Raw genomic sequence first — 24,322 nt, forward strand, 5'->3', positions numbered from 1 at the left:
TCTGGAGTCCTTGGCTTGGCAGAGAGCTTCACGTTGAGATTGGTAAGCTAGTTCACCAGGTACAAATAGTCCTGGGAGACCGAACCCTCCAGAAAGTCAGTGGCTCCTTTTCACAGAGCAGACTCAGAAGAAGAGAAGATGAAGCAAGATCTTATTGACACCTTGGGAGATGGTGAGGATTAAATAAATTGATTCCCTTTTAGAAGTCTATTGGGAGAGGAACACGTGCGAGTAACAGATATAGCCAGAATAATGGCCCCTATATAAAAACCAAAAGATTCAAGTAAAGGCTAAGTGAAATCCATTTTATTTTTCTTTATCTGAAGCCTCTAAATTACCTTTAGTAACAGAATTACTTAAGACAGAGATTGATTTCACTGACTCTGTAAATATTAGACTGACATTCGTTTTATTTTGTTTTATTCACTTTTTGAACTTTGTATTTTTGATGGTGAATCAGCCTTGGCTATAAGCTGGCCTCAGCTGTTGGCTTTTGGAGCACATCTGGCAGGCAGCAGAGAACCCCCAGGATTTTTGGCTCCAAAGACATTGGCTTGTATTTGAACTTAGGGAAAGTTTCCAGTGATTGTCATTGAAGTTTTATTCATACAGCAGAGGACGCTGTTAGCTTGAGCCAGGCTTGGGCTGGCTGGATTCCCACATCCCAGGCCAATCCAGTCAACCTCCCAAAGGGTGGGGAGGTCACCCTTACAGAACCATAGGACAAATGCAGCTGCATTACTTGTAACATCGCAATTGTTCTGCAACAAGCTTTGCCTGGAAGAGTCTTGTGAGTGTGTGCTGTGGGCCAGTGGGTGACCGTAGGACCAGGACCACGCAAGTGACAATGCCAGGAGAGATAACTCTGGGGGCTCGAAGGGAAGGTGCAGCGTCCTTGTCTTGGAGCAGCAGAACACCCTTGTTGAGGATAAGGGGAGGGCTAGGAGAAGGAATACTGGTTTTCCAGGTGAGACGTAAGAGAGAGACTGTCAAGACAAACATGTAAGATTTTTATGGATGTTTTCAGGGCGCAGGGAGAAACATGTCACAACTCATGGTCCATTATAGGACCACACAGAGCAGCTCAGAGCATCTTATAAATAATGTAGCAGATGTCTGTCTTGGTGCAGACTCAGGTTGTCCAGAATAGCACTTGGTTTATTTCTTTAGGATCGCCTTAATTCTGAGAAGTGCCAAGTCCTTGGACCTCATGTTCATGTCAGGGGCCCCAGTACCCCTTCCTGCCCTTCCCACCTCCTGCTCTGCTAGTGTCTGGCGGTGGGCCCTGGGGACTGTGTGGCCAGATGCCCCCAAACGCTGGGGATTTAGTTTTAGTTTTAGGGATCAGAGGAATACTCTTTTTACGTTTGTTTCCTTAGTCACTCCCTCTGTCCTCAAATTCTAATCTTTTCCTTTCAGACACCCAGTGGGAATCTAAGCTAGAAAGGGAAGCATTTTGTGTCACACACACACACACACACACACACACACACACTCCCCCTTCTTTGGGTCAAGGAATGACTGAGCCTCCTTCCAATTTACATTTTTAAAGGTACAGGAAGAGGAATGGGGAGAAAATATAAATTTATATCTCATAAATGATTCTGCTGTTAAAATGCTTTTATATTTTCCACTTCAAAAATGATTCTCAAGGTCACTAAAGCCAAAATAAGATGTGGAGCCCTTTGTTTTTCCTAAGTAGGAGCTTGGGGTGAGGGATTAGTAACTGATTCAGGTTTTCCCCATAAATAGAGTAAATGTAAAGCCCTCGATATTTTCAGTTCCCCGGCGTTTTGATAGCTACATGAATGGGTTCCTGTTGACATTAGAAGTATTTGGAACTCCATTTGGAAGGTTTTTATTAATAAACAATATTTCTTTCCAGTGGGACTAAAATTAAATCTTCAGTGAAGCCAAACTTTTGGACTCAGGACCCCTTTACACTCTTACAAAATATCGAGAATCCCTAAGACCTTCTGTTTATGTGGATTATGTTTATTCATATTTGCCATATTAGAAATTAAAACCAAGACATTTAAAAATTAATTCAAAACATAAAAACTCCTTATATGTTAACATAAATAGCATTTTATGAAAAACAACTCCCTTTGTCAAAAGAGCAAGAGTTCATTAGAGGAGTGGCATTTGTGTTTCATTTTTGCAAATCTTTTTAATGTTTGGTTTAAGAGAAGATAGGTGATTCTCATATGTGCCTCTGTCTTAAATCGACTGTGATTTGTTAAAATCTATGAAAAAAACCGGCTTCACATAGATATGCTGTTAGAAAAGGGAGGACTTCATGTCTTCCTGAAAAGGTCGTAGGGACCTTGCAGGAGTTCTTGGACCACTTTGAGAACTGCTGGTTTAAACAGATAAATGACCAGGGTGTGTGATGGTTTTTAAATGAAAAATTGTTTTTGAGAATTTGGGTAAACTATGTGTCAAATCAGTCCCTTATGAACAGACTAACCAATTACTATGAAATACTATGTATTGTTTTTTGTTTTGTTTTGTTGTTGTACTTATTATACATATTCCTTTCTATGAGCTCATAAGAAGTCCTTAATAATTGAGTCAAACTACTAAAACCCATAGCAAGGGCTCTATCGTTATAAAATGTTTGTAAAATGCTCTGCCGTGTTAACTTTCTTTAATTCCTACTCCAGTTTAGGAGTTGGCAAGCTTTTTCTGTAAATGATCAGAATAAGTCTTTTAGATTTTGTGGGTCATCTGGTCTGTGTTGTGACTACTAACTTGATTGAGTATGTAAACAAATGGGTACGGTTTTGTCCCAATAATACTTTATTTATAAAAATAGGTGACAGATTGGATTTGGCCCAAGGGTTATAGATTGCTGACTCCTGCTGTAGTTATACTTTAGAGTCACAGCCTTGAAACTGTTTTCCCCTAAGTCCCAGTCTTTGACCATGAAAAAATTAAGTCAGTGATGTTCAAGGGAAGAAAAAAAAAAAAAATCCACAAAAGTTGAATTTCTTCATTTTTATTTTGTGACACATCTGGAATAGTCATTTTCCTGGCTGCTAATAAATCTGGGGCAGTCCTCCAGGAGAATGGCTGACTGTGGTCAAATTGGAAGAGGATGACTGATAAAGAGTTTATGTGCTTTAGACTTTATTCTTTTCCTGGGTGCCAGTTAAGTTTCCAAGCGAGTCAGAGCTAATTTTCACATTTCTCCCTAGTTGGTTTAATGATTTTGAAGCGCAGTCCATTCTCCCCAAATCCAACAGACAGTCCTATTATAACTTTTTTTTTTACTTACTCCTTGTAGGTAGATGTGCTGTGACATCCTGGGTGTGGTGTTTTGTGGAATCACATGCCTTTATTGTTGCCCTCCCTCCTTACAGAAATACAAAGAATATGAGAAAGATGTCGCCATAGAAGAAATCGATGGCCTCCAACTGGTGAAGAAACTGGCAAAGAACATGGAAGAGATGTTTCACAAAAAGTCTGAAGCAGTAAGGGTAAGTGACTCTGCTTTCTGCTCTGGATTGTCCGAGGACCCAAAGGCAGTTTCAGGGACCAACTCTCCAAGGTCAAGTTAACTCCACTGTTACATAAACATGTTCTTTTCTTAAGTCTAGTTAACCAGGACAAGTAGTTACTAGGGATCCAACTGCCCTTTCCATATATGGTTCAGATGCCAGTTTTTGTCTTATAATTTTATGCCTTCAGCAGAAGGAGCACTAATTACACAGCCAGAGAGGATGGCTTATGACTGTGTGATGCATTCCCTAATTGCCAAAAATCCTTCAAAGGTACATTGTGGTTCACCTAAGTGACTGTAAAAAATTTAAGCAATGCTTGCCAAAATGTGGAATTGAAAATCTCAATGGAGTTAAATAAGTCAAGATGAAGTCAGGAGTTCTCTTGTTCGCTATTGGAATATCGCTGTAATTATAATGTTTGTCTTGACTGATAAGAGCTTCCTGAAATTTCTTATTAACAGCAGAATACATGGAGCGACGGTGCACAGATATATCATTTTGGATTTCCAAAGCGGTTCCTGACTTTGTTCCTTATAGCCAGCTAAAGAGGGCATCTTCCGTTCTTGCTTTAGGGCTTTTGGATGGTGCAGTATCTTACATTAATGCCATATTGGCACAGGATTATGGGAAATAATTGCAATCGACAGAGTTCATTATTTCTAATGTATAGTTTGCTTCCTTTTCGGTTTTAATAATTTTCTCCAAAATCACTTTGTTACAAAAGACTATTTCTTACTTTAGCTTCTCTCACACTTCATTGGCCAAATCAGATTTCCACAGGTTAGTTTTGTTTTAGACCTGATGATCCCATACATTTGCTTGTCTCTAAAACATTTTTGTACCGTTTTGATTCAGGGAAGGAGGGATTGTAATTTAGTAGGTGAGAGCATGAGTTTGAGCAGGTTCAGTGCCTGCCTTTGTCACTTCCTCAGCTTTGGCCTCTGGTAAAGCAGCTTCAGTTTCCTTATCTGTAAGTGGGAAAAACACACAGGAAGTATGAAGATTAAACAAAGCTATGATTTTGAGCCACTTAGCACAGACCCTGGCACATAAACGGTGTTCAGTAAATGGTAACTTCTGCTGCTACCGTATTTCCCCAAAAATAAGACCTAACCGGAAAATAAGCCCTTGCATGATTTTTCAGGATGACATCTCTTGAACCTAAGCCCTACTGCATCTTTTGGAGCCAAAATTAATTTAAGACCCGGTCTTATTTTCGGGGAATCATGGTACTATGATTATTAACTTTAAAAAGTTGAGACATGTTTGGTGGAAACTCTGAAGTGTCTCGGAAGAAAGAAATACTTTTATCTGCCACAGAAATATTGCACTGAGAGCCAGCCCTGGGAGCTTCATGGTAGCCTCTGATTATGCCCCTACTTTGAAGCAAGTGGTATTCTTTACAGGCAGCATGGTAGCCATTCAAATCTAACAGTCAGAAACCTGAAATTTAAAAAAAAAAAAAAAAAAGTCCACCATAGTTATCATTTTTATTTATAAAATGCACATCCCTTTGGTGGAACTTTAAGAATATATCGAAAAGTTGTCAAACAGAGGGGGAAAAATCATCTGAAGTCCCAACACCCAGCAGGAAACCACAGCTTGTGTTCCTGTATATTTCCTTCCTTCCTTTTTCTTTGCATTTCTATGCATGTATATGTGTGTGTGTTTAATTTGCAATTGTGTTTCTTATCCAGCTTTTTTTTTACTTCTTTGTATCATTATAATATGAACCTTTTCTTGCATCACTGTATTTTGTGATTTTCTTAAGTGGCTGCATAATATTGCAATCTGTGGGTGTGTCATAACTGATCCATTTGCTCCTCTGTATCTGGATATTTAAGTGGTTTGCAAGCTTTGATGTAAAGAATTCTGCAGTGAATCTCTTGTATATTAACAATAGATGAAGTGACTCAGCACTTCCTACATTGGGTGCTCCTCTTAGGATCTTACACACACTCACTTATCCTAACACCAGCTTAGCAGCCCCGTGATGGAGGTTACTATCATTTCCCCCATTTGACAAAAAAGGAGATTGAGGCAGAAGGTAAGTCACTTTCCAAGTTCACATGGGGATTGAGGGGTGGGCTCCAGGCACACGGAGACCCCGGAGTGCACAGCATCCTGCACCAGTTTCCTTCAGATGAATTCCGGATCGGGAAGACAGTTCAGAGGCTCTGAACCAATCTTCAAGGCTCTTTGCATATGGAAACATTTCTGTCCAGATAAGGCTAGGCCAGTAGCAGCCCCTCCAGCAGGAGTGGTATGTGAGTGCCCCTTTTCCTGAATCCTTACCAAAAAAAAAAAAAAGTTTTATTCTGTTTTAAATACTAGTAATGACATTGTCGATCTGAGAGGGGGAAAATAGTTGTTTTAACCTATTTCCTTGTGAATCACAGAATTTTAGAGCAGAGAGAGAGAGAGAGAGACATAAATGTCCCAAGCTTCTGCCTCTGTGGTTGACAGACGAGGAAGCCCTCGTGTGTGGCACGCAAACAGGGAGGTCCCGCCAGCACCGGGGGCTGGACGAGGGGCCCACGTGGTAGGGAAGCCGAGGGTGCGTCTCAGTTCTGTCCCAGGTGGGAGAGGCTGATGAGAAAAGCTAAGTAACCCCGCCGACCACTTTTCCTCACTTACCTCCCTGGAGATGGTGGAAGGGGTCAGTGATTTACTAAACCTGTGCTTGAGTTTACTGAGCTCAGTGTGCACCAGACCCTGTGCTAAGCACATTACATGTGTCCTCTCATTTCAGTCTCCAATCAACCCTGGGAGTGAGACACTGTCACCACCATTGTTTTAGAAATGAGCAAAGGGGCTTGGCAGGGCAAAGTCATTTGCCCAGGTCCCATGGGCAGGCTCGGTGGTTTCTTTAGCACCCAGGTGGTAGAATGGCACTGCCTCTGTGTGTATCTGTGTAAAGTGTTTAGCACAGTGCCTGGCAAACAGTCAACATTTGGCCAATGTTTCCCGTTACTGCCGGTTAAGTGGCCTTCCAGCCTGTGAGCATTTAATAGTGAGGGAATCTTGAATCTTCAAGCTTCAGGAAGGCCCTGGGTGAGGACAGGAGGGAACCAAATTTTGAAACCTTTTTGCTTGAAATTAGTGAAGTTGGAAAAAAAAAAAAAAAAGACTGATATGGTTGGTGTGATTCCTTTGTAAAGGAAAAAAAGAAAATTGCTCTGTTTGCATTGAAATATTCCCAGAGTAAAGCTATCCAGGATTCTCAGAAATGTGTATTTCATGTATTTAAAATAGATGTACAAGATCCTTTGCAAGCACAGTCCAGTGATACGTGGCTCTCCCCTGCTCCCAATCTTTAAACAAGAAAGAAGGCTTATATGTCAAGTTGAGGTTTGGTCTTGAGACAGTTTTGTCGTTGAGATTGGCCTGGGCTCCGTTGTCAGCCGAGCGGCTCTGTGGGCAGCAGTCATGAGCCATATGGCATTTGGCGTGAGATGAGGTGGCCACAGAGAGGCCACCGGGTGTTGGTGTATGTTGAGGCCTGAGAGCAGTGGGTGTGACTGTTTTTCATCCTCTAATGACACCTTACTTCTTGAAAAGGAAGGGTTGCTATTTGCCCGTGGGATTTGTGAGCATTTGGAGATCAAAGACGTGAAATCCAAATTTTCCTGTGTGTTTGCAGTAGAGTCATTATTTGTGGTGTTGCCCTAGGAGGCCCCTCACTGCACCAAGGCCCTCTCTTTCCCATGCCACCCACCACGCAGCGAACCCCACCCCTGCCCCCGCTCAAATGGCCCAGGAAAAGAATGGAATTTAGAATGCGCTCCATCACCACGATGCACCATCCCTAGCAATCTTCCATTTCCAAGCCGCCATGCACACCTCCAGCAATCTGAGTCAGGTCAGAGGTTCTAGCGCCTCTCCAAGTGTCTTCCTGCCAGTAATTGATTCAGTACCAAGTGCTTATGGATGGTGGAAAAACAAACAACACTGATTAATAAAACTTCCTTTCATGTATGTAAAGTGTTTATGAGACTGGCAATAGCAATTTAGAAAACTACGAGCATACTAACACCATTAGTTAGCTTCAGTTAGTGCCAGGGGAAAAAACTGGAGTAACCCAGGCCTTTAATATGCCTGCCATCCCTTGGCTGTTAAACAGTGTTGATCTTTTTCTGTCTCTTCTGGCTTGATTTCATCATTTTACCCCATCACTTTCCCCAGTGATTAGTTGAATCAGAGTGATTTTATCATATTCGTCCCCTATTTGAATTACTCTCCACTATGCAATTATCCTATCACAGAAAGTCCTATTTTCTCCCCGTCAGATGTCTGAAGTAAATGTGAAACCTAAAGTGGCCTGCCCATTACATAACCTCTGTCATCTGGTTGGTAATGGACTATATGTAACTTTCATTTTTTTTTCAGGCCAGCGAATTACAAATAACCTTAGCTTCAATAATTGCCATTAACATAATGGTGCCATCATTATGGTAGCATTTCTTAACTAATATTTTCTAGTACGTTTTAATGCCATTGGTAGTTTAAATAATTTTTTTCCCTCAATCCACGGGGAGGCTTGATGTAGATTCTTTTATCCTGAAGCCAAATCGGGTTTGAGGTAGTGATGCCGCTTTTGTGTATGATTGTGCCCAAAGCATTATCTCCCAACTTCCTTGTTCAAACATATTCATGCGACCAAGCCCTCAATTAATGTTGCTGAGTGGTTTATCAAGTCGTAAGTCCTACGAACGGACAAGAAATGGAATCAATTTGCTTTCAATTCATTAACATTTAAGGGAGATATTTCACATGCTGGACATGGGGGAAGTGATGTGTGTCAGTGCTCTGCCTGCTGCAGACTCCTGTTGGGCCATTCCTAAATGACCTGGAAGTGCTCGACTGTGTCACAGAGCTCATCTGAACTATTGATGGGAGGCACATTTGACACAGCTCCCCTTTCCTCTGACTTGCCGATGGTGACAAACCCTTTTCTCTGATTTGAGGAGAGGGGACAGGAAAGGATGTGCATTCCATGGGTTGGGTTATATGGACAGGCTGCCCAGCCTTTCCTTTGTCTTTAAAATCTGAGCCTCCACTCAGAGTAGCACAAACCATCACACAGCTGCAAGGATCATAAGAAGCTCCAGGGACCTCCACGCAGGCACCGCGCAGCCTGCAGTCGGAGGAGAATCTGGAGCAAGGAGCTGAGTAACCATGGGTTTCTCTGATTATAGGGATGTACTTTTAGGGCAGATTCCAGCACAGCCAGCGGGAGGTAATGATCCCAGGACTTCAGAAAGGTCCATATGCTTGAGATGAGCAGCGCAACCTGAAAAAAGTAGATAAACCAGGAAATGACAAGAAGAGGGGCTTCGGAGAATTTATAAATTTACACTAGGATTCTCCAGAAGGGCTTTGTAAGGGTGGGTTCTCCAGAGGATGATTGCCGTTGATTGTGTGGTGTGGCTCAGGGGCGGCCACTGCCTTTATTATTCTGATTTGGGCCAGAATTGTAACATCTTTATGTCTTCCCAGTTGGTTGTGGTTTCAGGGCCAGGCACTGACCCACACGGCTTTCACTACTGGGCTCTACAGAGGTCTGGCCTCCACAAATTTAAACACATTTCACGAAGAGAGATGATATCGATTTTAGTAGCATATCAACCAAAATATTAAGTATATTATTTGCTGTTCACATTCATTTCCTCCCCAAAACAGTTAATTTTAAGTGTCTAAAAGAATGAACTTCAATGGGGACAACAAAGAGACATAATGAACAGATATGAAAAATAAGTTGTAGCTACACTCACTAAGTGAAGCGTGTGTTGTTTTCAAACCTTCGGTAAGATACTGAATAAATGTTGAAAGCACTCTGAAGCTCATACCTGTAAATAAACTTAATCTTCTTTCATTTATTTTCGATTTACATTGATAAAATGATAAATCGGGCACTCAGAAAAGAATGTTTTGCTTAAAAATAAACATGCTTGCTCTTGGGAAAAGCTGAAAGAGACTAGATTGTATATGAAGTTCCCCTTTCCTATAGCTACCTGCTGTTCATTGCAGAACCGATTCCCATTATAGCTGTACCACGGAAAGTAATTGCTGTTGTACAGTAATTCAATTTCAGTGCATTCACGCATCAGTTCACCGATAGGGGTTTATCTGGAGGAACCCGGGACTTGAAAGCTTTTTATCGAGAAATTTCACATGTAGCAAGACGTTTTTTCCTAGGTAACGAATATCAGTATTTGCATTTAATAAACATTTACCTTCTCAGAAAGATGGATTTTTTTCCCCCTGCAGAAGAGATTTACACCAATCTTCCAAAAAGCTAGAGGGTACTATTAAAGCGACTTTCTCTAGCTGTTTTTCGACTGGTGCATATCTATATATGTATGACTATAAAACACATCTATGTTTTTATGCAAATATATGTACACTGAGGCATGAAAATCAGGGTGCACCCAAGGAGAGCATGCTCTGTACCAAAGAATATATGCTATAGAAGGATTGATGTCTACAGGACTATACGAATACTTCTGGTTTAAAAACCACACATATACTTATATATCTGTAAGCATGGTGAAAATTATTAGTGAGGCGTACTTTCAGACGGACATCCATTAAGTTGGAAATGAAATCAATCATTTTGTTTATAAATGTCTAAATTAAGTAAAAGTTCTTAAGACAGAATTCATTCTCCCCATATAAAATTATTCTTAGATCATAAGGGCTTTTTAGCTATTAAGTCCAAAATGAGCTGTAGAGCTCTTAGGAGCTGAGTTGACCTAATATTGTTAGGATGGCATTTCTTCTCAGCCAATAGAGGGGACTGGACATATCTAAAATATTGTTCTGCCTTCTGTTCATATCTGATCTCATCTCAAAATTTCAAAACTTTTTCCTTGAAAGAGGAGTAAATCTGTTTCAGAAAAAAAAAAGTTTTTTAAATCACAAATGAACAAGGAAGAGACGATTATTTTTTATGTTGCTGTATCTTGCGGCTTATTTGCTGTTTGTCTCCCTCCTTTCCTCCCTCCCTCTCCCCTCTCTCTTTCTTTTATTTGGTAAACTGGATTGCTAAATCTCATACACATATGTAAGAAAATTTAGAGCAGAAACCTCAAACCAGAAGAAACAAAAAAAAAAGCAACGATCTGGATTTACCAATTCTGATGAGGTCAGCGAACCATTCTTGGTTAATGGTTGATGGTAAAACCACATGGAACTGTGTGGTCTTCGTGGACTTCAGCCCAAATGGGTTTAGGGTTTCCGCTAACATACTTTGGATTGTGTCAACCTGAGCCTCACAGAGAGGCCCAGAAGGCTGCTCTGCCATCCACACTGAGAGTGAGCAACTTGCCTGCCTCCTGAGGGGGATGAGCTTCCTGCTAAGGGAAGAGGGGAGAACCGCAGGAGATGTTGGATGTGCTTTTTATCTCCTGTCTCCTCAGGCTCCTTCCTATTCCATCAGCCTCACTTATGGCAGTAGGGTTGGCTTGGTGCACTGTACCCCAGGTTTCCTGATTATTTTGGGGATGTTGACCTATAGAAAGTTCTTCTTTCTTGGTAGAACCACTGCACCAAACCTTCCCCAACTTCATGGGTTTTTGTCCCAGTCCCAAGTATTTGACTAAAAGCTCTTCATTTTCAGAGCTTTATGGAAGATTTAGTGGGGTTTTCTATGTAACTCATCTCAATCATGTTTGTTTTCGTATGCTTTTTGTTTTGTTTTTACTGATTATACATGTTTATTGTAATAGAAAGAAAGAATGAAGGAAACGATAAAGGAGAAAGTCGAGATCATAACACCAAGAAGTATTAAAAGGCACAACATTTTTCAATACCTTTTGCTTTTAAACCTCTTTTTAAAAGTCTTTTAATAATGTAGCTAACATACAATATTATATTAGTTTCAGGGGTACACCATAGTTACTCTACATTTACATACTTAAAGAACTGATCACCATGATAAGTCCAGCAACCATCTGACACCGTACCACGCTATCACAATATTATTGACTATCTTCTCTATGCTGTATGTTACATCCCCATACGTTTTTTATACCTGGAAATTTGAACCTCTTATTCCCTTTCACTTGTTCCCCTCCTTTTTAAATTTTTCAATTACAATTGACATTCAGTATTATTTTATATTAATTTCAGGTGTACAGCATAGTGGTTAGACATTTCTATAACTTAAGAAGTGATCCCCTGACTAGTCTAGTACCCACCTGGCACTACACATACTTATTACTATATTATTGACTATATTCCCTATGCTTTACTTTACATCCCCATGACTATTTCGTAACTACCAATTTGTACTTCTTAATCCCTTCACCTTTTCCACCCTGCCCCCAAATTCCTCCCATCTATCACCCCAATAAACCTAGTACCTCTCTGACACCATACATAGTTATTATAATATTATTGACTATATTTCTTATGCTACACCCTACATCCCCATGACTACTTCCTAATAACCAATTCGTACTTCTTAATCCCTTCCCTTTTTTTCGCCCACACTCCCCACTCCCTTTCCATCTAGCAACCATCAAAATGTTTTCTGTATCTATGAGTTTGTTTTTGTTCTTTTTGCTTATTTTTTCTTTAGATTCCATGTATAAACTAAATCACAATGCATCTGTCTTTCTCTGTCTGACACTCCTCTCAGCACAATACCTTCCAGGCCCATTCATGCTGCTGCAGGTTGAGCAGCAGTCCACTGTATATATATACCACCTCCTCTTTATCCATTCTTCTATCAATGGGCACCCAGACTGCCTCCACATCTTGGCCATTGTAAACAATGCTGCAATAAACATATGGATGCACTCAACCCATCAAAGTAGTGCTTTGAGTTTCTTCGGATAAATACCCGGAAGGGTGATTACTGGGTCTTTCTTTGTCTGTTGTTATAGCCTTGTTTTTAAGTCTGTTTTGTTTGGTATAAGTATTGCTACCCTAGTGTTTTTTTCTTTTTGTTTTTTTCATTTCCATTTTCATGAAGTAACTTTTTCCATTCCTTTACTTTCAGTCTGTATGTATCTTTCAATCTGAAGTGTGTCTCTTGTAGGCAGCATATGTAAGGGTCTTGTTTTTTATCCATTCAGCCACCCTACATCTTTTGATTGGAGCATTTAATCCATTTGCATTGAAAGTAATTGTTGATAGATATGTAGCTATTACCATTTTGTTCATAATTTTGATTTTTTTTTTAATCTTAAAAGGCCCCGTAACATTCCTTGTAATACTGGTTTGGTGGCGATGAACTCCTTTAGCTTCTTCTTGTCTGGGAAGCTATTTATCTTTCCTTCGATTTTTTAGTGATAGCCTTGCTGGGTAAAGTACCCTTGGTTGTAGGTCCTTGCTTTTCATCACTTTGAATATTTTGCATCGATCCCTTCTGCCCTGCAAAGTTTCTGTTCATAATTCAGCTGACAATCTTGTGGGGTCTCCCTTGGAAGTTACTAGTTGCCTTTCTGTTCTGCTGTTAGGACTCTCGCTTTGTCTTTAACCTTTGCCATTTTAATTATAATGTGTCTAGGTGTGGGCATGTTTGGGTTCATCTTATTTGGGACTCTCTGCATTTCCTGGACATGTATGTCTATTTCCTTTTGCAGGTGAGGAAAGTTTTCAGTCATTATTTCTTCAAATAGGTTCTCAATCCTTTGCTTTCTCTTTTCTCCTTCTGGTACCCATATGATGTGAATGTTTTTATACTTGATGTTGTCCCAGAGTTCTTTTAAAGTATCCCTAATTTTTTGGATTCTTTCATATTTTATCTTTTCTGATTGGGTGTTTTCTGCTACTTCGTCTTCCGAATCACTGATTCGATCCTCTGCTTCATCTAGTCTGCTGGTGATTCCTTCTAGTGTATTTTTTGTTTCAGTTACTGTATTTTTCACTTCTGACTGGTTCTTTTTATGGTTTCTGTGTCATTTTTATGCTTGCTATCTCTTTGTTGAAGTTCTCACTATGTTCCTTGAGCATCCTTACAACCATTGTTTTGAACTCTGTCTATGGTAGGCTGCTTATCTCCATTTCGTGTAGTTCTTTTTTAGGACTTTCATTTGGGATGTATTTCTTTGTTTCCTCATTTTGGCCACCTCCCTGTGTTGGTTTCTATGTATTAGGTAGATCTGCTATGTCTCCCAGTCTGGTGTAGTAGGAGCCCTGTGGGGCCCTGGCACAGTCTCCCTGGTCACCTCTTTTAGGTGCTCCAGGAGTGTCCCTTGTGTGGGTTGTGTGTGCCCTCCTGTTGTAGTTGAGCCTGGATTTCTATTGGCACATTAGTGGGTGGGATTGACCCTTAGGCTGATTGGCTGATTGGTGTTGTCCCTGCTGTAGCGTGGCTGGGTCAGGGCACTCATCTGGAGCCCTGCCTCACCCCTCCCAGCATTGTCTATCATGACATCCTGCTTATTCCCTTTATACTCCTCTTGAAAGAAGTTGTATTTATTCTGTTTATCTCAGTGTTGACTTGCAAATGGCCAGACTCTGCCCTAGAACCCCAGTGTCATGAGGGCAGGGACCATGACAGTCATGCTTCCACTATATCCCCAAGACCAGGTAGGGTGTATGGTGAGTGTCCGTGAATGAACTTGCTACACTGGTAATGATGCTGTCCTGGGGGTAAATGCCCCAGGCTTGGAAAGACCATATAGTCACCAGGACGTGGGGTCCCAAACATTTCCTGTGTGTTTACACCTGTCCTGCTGCCTGTTTCTCACTAAATGATCCATTTCTCCTCTGTCTCACAAGTGAAATTTGGATTTAGTTTATGTTACACAATGATGAGGAAAGAAAAAAAGAAAAAGAAAAACATTGCTTTTGCATTCAAAGTAAAATGTCATTTAAAATTGTATTTTTCATTTTCATTGCCTATTTTTCTTTTCTGTTAAAAAAAATCCAGTGTTGAAAGATTTCCTATTGCTTTGGTCAACACTGAGTGCATGGACCAAACAGCCTGGAGAAGAGAGGCTCATGGTCACAAGCTCCCGTAGGAAATTATAGTGCAGGTCCCTGCCTTTAGCCCAAATAGCAATTACGCTCCATCAGGCAGCTCATGCAGAGACGCCGGGCTCCCCCTGAAGTGGTCTGAGGGCCTCAGCCACTAGAACTAGAAGAGTGAGGTGTCTTTTGTAGGAGGAAGATGTGCAGGACACCGTCTGAACCAAAGTAGGTGGGTTGGAAGGGACGGGGGTAGCTCAGTGCAGTAGTGTTGCCACAAGGTGCTGGTTCCTGTTCTGATTTTTCAGAGCATTACATGCTTATTTCAGCATGTTGGACCAAGTAGGTAATAATGCCACCTAATTTATACTCAAGCGAGGCAAAAGAAATCTTATAAGGCCCATGGGGGAGGAAGAAATTATTGTGAATCACTGAAGTGTCATCATCAATAGGTCCAAATGACAGAATAAAGCCATAATAATAATATTAATAACAATAATAACAACAATAAAAGACCACTGGCTATAATTGTATAAATTACTGGCAACAAAATAAAGGTTTTCAGAAATATTTTGAATGCATAGTTAGTATGTTTAACCAAGGACTGTTAGTGGCATCAGTTGATTTTTTTTTTTTTTTTTTTTTGGTCTTTGCTCAGTTTTCTATATGGAGGTAAGGAACAGCTGGTCTTGCAAACACAGGGAGATTATTTACATTTTCTAAATTGGGTTATGAGGGGAAAATGAAACGGTAGTTAGGAATTCATTGGCATTTCATTTACACTGCATTCAGCGGAGGGATGGCAGCCCTTTCAAGTAATCAGAGTCTTTGTGAAAAATCAGCTAGGATATCGTTGATTGCACATCCCAAGCTGTACTGGCTGCATGAACAGACAACATGTAATGCAGTGTACTCTAAGGGGCAAATGTGGACTTTTTTTTCTTGTGTGCTTTTTAACTGATTTTCTGCATGTCAGTTGGGGAGGAAAATAATACCCTTGGGAATATGTTTAGAAAGACTCCCTCAATGGTATCCCCGTGCATCTCATCACTGATAGGTTTTGTAGAGAGGAACTTCTCCAGGGGCCCCGAGAAGCCCGTGGTGGCCGTCAGAAAGTAGACCCTCATCTTGGTCACAATGGGGAGTTGCTTATAAATATCCCAACACCGTCAGTGAGGAGGAGACTCCCTCCCTTAAGCAGGTGTCTCTGTAAGAACTTCAGCCCAGGCAAAGGTACTGGCCCTCAGCGCTTTCACTAAGGTGATCTGATGGGGGGCATGGAAGTGGCCGTGGACGCAGCCCCAGGCAGGAGCATGGCCAGGTTTGCAGGGGAGCGAGGCTTGCAGGCAGCTTTTTGGCCAGCTACATGGTGGCCTCTGTTCAAATGTTTGTTGAGCCGGGCAGCCTGTCTCTGTGAGGACTTACCCCAAAGGGCTCAGTGCACCCCCTCCCTGGCTGTGCTGGGAGCCTGTCGTTGCAGTCTCTGTGACCATAGTCTGGGGACAGTACAGTTCTCATCAGGAAATCAGAGGTGGCCTCTGAGGCCAGACATGGTGGAGATGATTTACTCCAGAGGTATGTTCAGCTCTCCTGTGAGCACAAGAGGAGGCCTTGCTGTTCACACTCTTAGGAATTTTCAGTAAAGATGTTTCAGTGGAGATGGGGAAATCAGAATAAAGCATCTGTATCACAGCTGTGGCCCCTGGGCGCGTCCTGGACACAGACAGGTTTTACTGGATTTGTGTGGGCTTTGAGAAAAAAAAGTAAACTCACATAGAAAAATATGAAGTGATATAAAAATATCCAGATTTAAAGCTTGAAAAATTGAGAGGCCTAGGCCCCCATTCCCACATGGCAGCACTCAGCGTGAACTGCCCAGTTTGCTGATTTCCATGCTGTTGCCCAGTCGTTTATTTTGCCCCTCTGGCCCCAAAAAGCATGGAGTTTGCAACCCCTGGATTAGTCAGATCAGGGCCACCACCTCTTTTAGGGGACATAACAGAGTAGCTGAGTGTTTGAAGTTGGAAAGCTCATAGGCAGGTCACTCACAGTTTTTAAAGTTCACTCTACAGAAAGTAAGCTGGGATCGTTGCCATTGTTTCATCATCACCATCATCATCATCATCATCATCATCACATTTTTGGTGTTTCTCATCTGTCACGCCACATGCTTTGCTTTACATATAGTACCTCATTTAAATGTTACAGCCTTTCTGAGGTTGGATTCAAACAGTTCTTGGTTGGAGGTGGGGGAAGATTATTCACAGGACACCAGATAAGGGGGCAGGGGATCTCTCTCTCTCTCTCTCTCTCTCTCTCTCTCTCTCTCAGAGCCACCACATGGAACTGTTTCTGAGATTTTCTTTACCTTTAACATTTTAGGATTTTAGCCCTTGTTTTAAGGCTCTTACCCATAAGAAGTCCTATTTGTTGTGTATTTTTTCCAAACTCTAATAAGACCTGATCTATGTAAATAATTACCGATCTGGTTTCATGCACAGAATCAGGAAACTCAAATCAAGTGATACCCTCTCTCCCAACCCCTCCCCCAGAACACATTTTCCTATTAGAACGATGACTGAGACACTATCTCATGAGGAGAAGGGGATGACAAATGCTCAAAGTGGTGACATTTGAATATGTGGCACTTATCTCTCTGTGCAGGCACCTTACTGAAAAAATAATTCATCAAATTGCATTCAAGAAAAAAGAGCACTAAGCCTTCATCAACAACAACATCAAAAGCTCACCATGGCAGGAACAGGACAATAAAGGAGTGATTTTAGCAGAATTAACAGGAAGAAATTAGCCCCATACATCCTTCCTTTTTATCGCAGTGTGGTACATTTACATATTTTGAAATTTTACATTTGCATAGTCAATGATTTTAAATTAGATTCTCACATTTCCTCTCTGATGTTTGTCATGGGTATAACTTGTCTTATTAACTGTGTTGTTTGCATTTAAAAAACAGATATCTAATCATCAGCCTAACCTTGGAAACACAGCACCCGGTTTACCTTTGCAATTTTTTAGTAGTTCTAGTGAGATATAAAATACATACGGTATAATTTACTCATTTAAAGTGTATAATTCAATGTTTTTTAGTATACACACAGAATTATACAGCCATCACCCCAATCAACTGTAGATTTTCATCAACCCAAGGAGAAAATCCTGTATCCATTAGCGGTCACTCCCTATTCCTCCCCAAATCTTCTTCTGCCACGGAGATTAGGCAAACCCTATTCTACTTTGTTTCCAAAGATTTACCTATTCAGGACATTTCATATACATGGAATCATAACAGTGTGTGGTCTTTGTGAGTGATTTCTTTCACCGAGCATAATGTTTTCAAGGTTTATCTGTTTTGTAACATGTATTAATACTTTATTCTTTGTTATGGTCAGATAATATTCTATTATATGGATAGACCACATTTTCTTTATCCATTCATCAGTTGATAGTCATTTGGGCTGTTTTCATTTTTTTGGCTGTAATGACTAATGCTGCTGTTAACGTTTGTTCACTAGTTTTTGTGTGGACATGTTTTCATTTTTCTTGGGTATATCTAGGAATGGAATTGCCGGGTGACATGCAAATTCTATGTTGAACTTATTGAAGAACGGCCAGACTGTTTTTAAAAGTGGCCATACCATTTTACATCCCTACCAGCAATGTGTGAGAGTTCTGACTGCTCCATATCTTTGCCAACACTTGACTTTCTGTCTTTCTGATGCAGGATATCTGTTTTTCCACTGCAGCCATCCTACTGAGTGTGAAGTGGTGTCTCATTGTGGTTTTGACTTGCATTTCCCTGATGACTAATGATGTGAAGCATCTTTTCATGTGCTTATTGGCCATTTATAGATCTTCCTTGGAAAAATGCCTATTCAGATCCTTTGCCCATTTTTAAATTGTGTTGTCTTTTAATTATTGTATTGTAAGAATTCTTTGTATATTCTAGATACTAGTCCCTTATAAGATACATGATTTGCAAATATTTTCTCCCATTATAAGGGTTGTCTTTTCACTTCCTTGTTGCTATCCTTTGTAGCACAAAAGTTTTTATTTTGACAAAGTCTAGTTTATTTATTTTTCCTTTTCGTCGCTTGTATTTTTGGTGTCATATCGAAGAAATCATTGTCTAATCCAAGGTCATGAAGGTGTGTGCCTACATCATTTTCTAAGAATTTTAGCTTTAGCCCTTATATTTAGGTCTTTGATACTTTTGAATTAATTTTTGTATATGGTGTGAGGTAAGGTTCCAACTTCCTTCTTTGCATGTGGGTATCAATTATCCCAGTATCATTTGTTGAAAAATACTTTTGCAATTTAAGGTGCATTCCTTTCAGCCCTGACATTTAATCTACCCAGTGCTATCATCTCAAGAGGCTGGATCATTATAGCTGTAATCAGAACATCACTGTCATGCTCACTCTGACAAGAATGCATTAAGCACTGTATGTTATCTGATTTAATATTCACAACCCCTGTCTGAGTTGGGTAGAGTTATTACCAGTCATCAACCCATGCTACAGGTGAAGCAACTGAGGCCCACTTTCTTATTACTGGTATTAGGGAGTTGAGGTTTCAACCCAGCCGGCCTTCTCTCAACCCTTTTGTTGTAGTGCCTCTCCTCAGGTTTTACTAAGAGCCCATAAACAGTGGCTGCCAGAGCCCAGGAACCTGGCTAAGCACTTAAGGTGTATCATCTTAGCACTTTTCAGAGTATAAAGTTTGTCAGAACAGCCCAGGAATATTGTTAGAGTGAAGATTCCATTTCAGTAGTTTGAGAGTCTGCATTGCCAATGAGCTTACGGGTGAAGCTGAGATGGTTCTCCTCAAGAGATCACGCTCTGTATTGAAAGGAACTAGCTTACTCGTTCTCAAACTTGGCTACATGTTGGAATCACCTGGAAGCTTAAAATCTATATAAGCCCAGCCCCTCCCACAGGGGTTCTAATTGACCTGGTCTGGGCGTGGCCTCGGCATGGGGGTTTTTCAAAACCTCCTGGGAGGTTCGAATGTGCAACCAAGTCTGACCAGCATTGACTTATCTCATCCTGTCCTCCAGGGAGCATCACAGGTAGGCACTTTCATCTAATTTTAGAGGTTGGTTTCCAGCTTCTAGCTGACGTGTCCATAATCACACAGCTGCTAAGTGGTAGAGCTGGGATTCTAATCCAGGCCTGTCTGATTCCAGCCCTTGGATTCTACCCTAGGATAGCCTCTCAGTTGGAGTCCGTTTGAAAGGGAGCCTGAGAGAAGTGGGTGACTTCCCATGGCCTGAGCGGCTGCTGGGCCACTTCCGTACCCTCCTCACGTAGGGGCCTCCGTTCTCATCAGAGTGTGCCTGTGGGACGTGTACACATCACTCACTTCCTGCTGCTTGGAAACAATCCGAAGGTGGGGTCACAGTCCTTATAAATCAAGTTCAAGTTCTCTCATTTATCTGGTTATTTCAGCAGGAAATTGGACAAGGTGAACTAATGCCTGTTGGGAGTGGGACAAAGTTCTCATTTCTTTGAGAATTCCTCCCATTTCAAGGAGGAGAAAATAAAAGCTTGAGAGTATGGGTGTGATTTGTCTTCTCTTCCTGCCTTCATCCCTATAAGGCCTGTGTGTGGGGGTGAGCACTTACCCTACCTGCCTTGTCTGTCCTTGGCCGTGGCTGCTTTTACCATCCTATCTGTCTTGTGGACTGTGAGCTGTATCCCATGAAATGGACAGCCTGGGATCTCCGCGTTGGACACTGTCGGAACTAGACTGACAGCCACAGGAAGAAATGCAGGCTCCCTCCCCCCAGGGAGTTTGCAGCCTATTGGAGGAGACAGCTACTGAGTCGAAGTCAGGGGAGTGGGGAAGTCTTAGAGGTGGGAGGTACTGGCTGCTCAGGTGGTGCCCCCTGGGGAACTGAGTGATGAGGAATGTACCCCAGAACCCAGCAGATGGCAAAGAAGGGGCTGCAGGCAGAAGGAACAGCATGTCTGAAGCTGGAGAGGGAGCAGGTGGGGCGAGTTGAAGGAATGGAAAGGAGGATGGAGTGGGGGTTGGGATTAGAATGGAGAAAGCAAGACAAGGGGGCCGCTGTGAGGTCCAGGAGGTGAGAGTGGTGTCCGGGGACCTGGTGCAGGGGGATGAAGGGGGTCCGATTTGTGTGGTTATTTGAATGCTTCCCTTGCCACCCACCAGGGTGGTGGTTGTGTCCATTTTGCTCCTAGTGTGAATCCCAGCACCTTGCACCCCTGGCTGGGCGGGCAGTAGGTGTTCACTGGAAAGTTTGGTGTCACACCAAACGATTCAGGAACCAGAAGGGCAGTGAGTTTCTGTCTCTGCACAGCTCGCTGGCTGGCTCCCTTTCCCATTGTGCCGAGGGTAATGCTGCCATCTTCCCCACTTTTCTCTGTGTATTTGATTTATATTCACTCATCCCTTCCCTCCAAAATGCATTTTGCTGTCTCTAATCAGCAGCAGTGCTGTGAGGTGGCTCCTTCAAATCGCAGTGTGAGGTTTGGCTCCTTTGTCGCCAGTCCCTCCTCCCGCTGAGCGCACTTTGGTGGTTAGAGAGAACAGATCCTTTGTACAGCCCCAGGTGTGTGAAGTCCCCCAGGGAGCACTCCCAAGGAGGGGGCTGTGAAGTGCTGCAGCCTCTGTTGTGCTGGGAGACACCATGAGGTCTGTTCTCCGTGGAAGCAAAAAGCACTGCTGTTTTTTTTTCCAGCTGCATTTACAGGTGGATCAGTTCTGGATTGTCCTATTTTGGGGAGTCTGATCCACCACTTGGCAGTAAGTGGGTGGGACACATTCTAGGGGCTAGCCCAGGAGGTACAGTCACCCATTAATTCTCCAAGCTTGCTTCCCATTGGGTCTCACTCCTGTGAGGCAGTTTTAAGGAGACAGCATATGATCTGCTTGCTTTCAGGAATGGCTTCTGGAAGCATGTTCCCTTTGTCTCAGTGGCCCCAGCAATTGAAGACCAGCCCTGAGAATTATCTTCTCTTGTTCCAGGGGGAGTACAAGGCCTTGGCCCACACCATTTGTTTGGCCTGTAGAGTTTCGATGCACTTGATATTCAGTGAGCTCTCTGGAAATTGGTTCATTTCTTTTTTGGTAGGTAGTATACTTACCTAGGCTGTGGAGCCTTGCACACCATGGGTTAGCCATCATTTACTGAGTGTGAGACCTTACTCTCTCTAAGACTCCGTCTTTTCATCTGTGAAATGGATGTGGGAACACATGACAGGAATTGTGACTCTTACACTACAGGTAGTGCTGGGTTTGAGGCTGGCTCCCTGAACCCAGGTCTCTTCCTTTTTGGATGGAGATGGTCATACAGCTGACCTCAGAACTGATGTGAGGATCAAATGAAAAACATGGATGCGACATTAATCCTGGTGTCAGACATAGTGACTATTTTGTAAATGGTAATTTATTTTTATTTGCATACATAAATATGCATGTTATACTAGCAGCTTGATGGAAACAGTCTCTGGTTCTGGTGTGGAACTCCCTCAGTTCAAACCCTATCTCGGTTGCTTAATAGCTGAATAATCTGGCCCTGTTTACATAGGCTCCCTAAACCTTAGTTTCCTTATCTATAAAATGGGGATTAAAATACCCATGTAATGGAGTTATTTGGAGGGTCAAATGAGAAAATCAGCATTTTAGCCCAGTGCCTTCGTTATTGGTTGCTATTATTATTTAGCTCTATTTGTTAATGTAATCCCGTGTTTCCCCGAAAATAAGACCTAGCCATACAATCAGCTCTAATTCGTCTTTTGGAGCAAAAATTAATATAAGACCCAGTCTTATTTTACTATAATATAAGACCGGGTATAATATAATATAATATAATGCAATATAATGCAATATAATGCAATATAATGCAATATAATGCAATATAATGCAATATAATGCAATATAATGCAATATAATGCAATATAATGCAATATAATGCAATATAATATAAGACTGGGTCTTATATAATGTAATATAATACCGGGTCTTATATTAATTTTTGCTCCAAAAGATGCATTAGAGCTGATTGTATGTCTAGGTCTTATTTTCGGGGAAACACGGTCAGACAGAAAGCATGAGTGTGACAGAATACTTAGTGGTCACATTTTAGGAAGTTTTAAAAAAGGACTTCTTTGACTAGCGCTTCTATTTCAGGGAGGAAGCTTAGGAGAAATTCTCCCTCCTCAGAACCCAGGTGGCTTTTGTTTGCAGGGCAGGCACCAGTGGATTGTGGAGAGCTCTTCTACTCTGTCTTCTGTCAGCTGTGAAGCCTCCTGCCCTGCTTAGGCCCACTTCCTCAGGAGTAGTCAGCCAGACAGGGTTCCTGAGTGGACAGCGGGCCATCTGCAGCTCCTCAGGGGAGGAAAGGCCGCGGGAATGGGCCTCGCGTTGCAGTTTTTCCCCCGAGGCCTGAGGACGCTGCTCCAGGGCTTTACTCAATTCTCTCGTAGGCCTTGCTTGTCTGAGGAGAGGCAGAGCTGCCCATTACAGAGAACATTTCGAGAAAGAAAACTAGACTGATAACCTGAACTCATCAGCTCCAGCCTTTCAGCCAGTGTCCAGTGGGACAGCAGTAGGCCAGCCTTTTAGGGTGTGGTGATGCACTTGGGGAAGCCCAGGGGTCACAGGGGCATCGCTGCCTGACAATTTTAACATTTATATGTGTATTTAATCTATATTTGAGCACATATAACTGCCTTTTAAAGCAAATTTATATAAGTTATGTGAGTTGATTTAAAGAAATATAACAAATTAAGGTGAGATGAGGTGGACAGTTGCAGCATGGTTTTGGGGCCGGTTGGAAACTCTCCAGGATCCCGTCATTTGGGAAGGGGACAGGTCAAATGTGCTGGGTGTGATCATGAAAAGCAGTGAACTAGATTTCCACAAAACAGCCCACGCTGATCTCGAGTGAAGCAATGAATAAGAAATAGAATCAGATTTATAGCAAAACAGCATCTACGTAAATTAAAAACATATAAAACAGCATGCATTTTACATAAACTCAGGCACAGTGAAGGTCTATCAAATTCATTAGAGTGGGTGCCAGTGGGGGTGTGGAATTAGAGGAAGTAGAATATAGGTCAGGGCTGAAGGGGAAACTAGAAATCAAGAGGGGGGCCTTGTGTGGACCAGTGATGATGGTATGCTGAATATGAATAACTCATCCTTCTGTATGAGGGGTAGGTACACACACAGTGAGATATAGATGGAGATGCCCATACAGGATGGCAGGCTGAGACAGCAGATGGTAATGGGGTCATGCACATGTATGAAGTTCCAGCAACCTTAGAGGTAGGTAGTACTATCACCCCTTTTTTTTACAGATGAGTAAACAAAGGCAGGTCCTGGGTCATGGAGGTTGAAAACATGGTAGGACAGTCAGCGACCCAGCGTGGCTCCGAAGCCCATGTCTGTCACTTACTTTAGCTGAAGAATTCCTTTAAAATGGGTCCTCCGTTAGCACCCTGGTTCATACCTGCATCGCTCGAGTTCTGCCATCTCGACGTTAGCTGAAAACAGACTCATCCCTCAGCAGTTGAAGGCCGTGTAGGGAATATGAGGTTGGGCCTTTCTGGGTAGAGAAGACTTGTTGCTGCAGCACTCTGCCACTCCTGATACTTGATTTTGTGCCTCTGAAGCCCCATGTCTTGTCATTTTACCTCTACCTTTCCTTCTGTGTCATTGACAGTTTTTCGGTATTACCCCAGTGCTCTTCCCTCCACCGCAGCCCTATGACCTGGCCAGACAGATGGCCTCCTTCCATACAGCATCATGACGCTCCATGTCTGTAGTGGGTGATTGCATAGCACCCGGCCTCCATGGGAGTGTTTTCAAAATGACTTACCAGGAAGATGCACGACTACAGCGGA

General features: G+C 42.1%; 1 protein-coding gene across 3 annotated transcripts in view; it reads left to right on the plus strand.

Moving 5' to 3' along the window:
• Positions 1-24,322, plus strand: part of CACNA2D3 (calcium voltage-gated channel auxiliary subunit alpha2delta 3) — an 837,281-nt gene that overhangs the window by 180,517 nt on the left and 632,442 nt on the right. For all 3 annotated transcript variants that reach the window (XR_002136724.3, XM_088798500.1, XM_088798501.1), the window contains exon 3: positions 3,366-3,482. Coding sequence is in view for 2 of the 3 variants with exons in the window: in XM_088798500.1 (XP_088654626.1) it covers positions 3,366-3,482 (117 nt within the window). In the remaining variant the exon portion in view is untranslated. The remainder of the gene's footprint in view (positions 1-3,365; positions 3,483-24,322) is intronic.

Source organism: Rhinolophus sinicus, chromosome 5, assembly GCF_057876585.1.
Source record: "Rhinolophus sinicus isolate RSI-liver-muscle chromosome 5, RSI-T2T, whole genome shotgun sequence".
In the NCBI taxonomy this organism is placed as follows: Eukaryota; Metazoa; Chordata; class Mammalia; order Chiroptera; family Rhinolophidae; genus Rhinolophus; species Rhinolophus sinicus.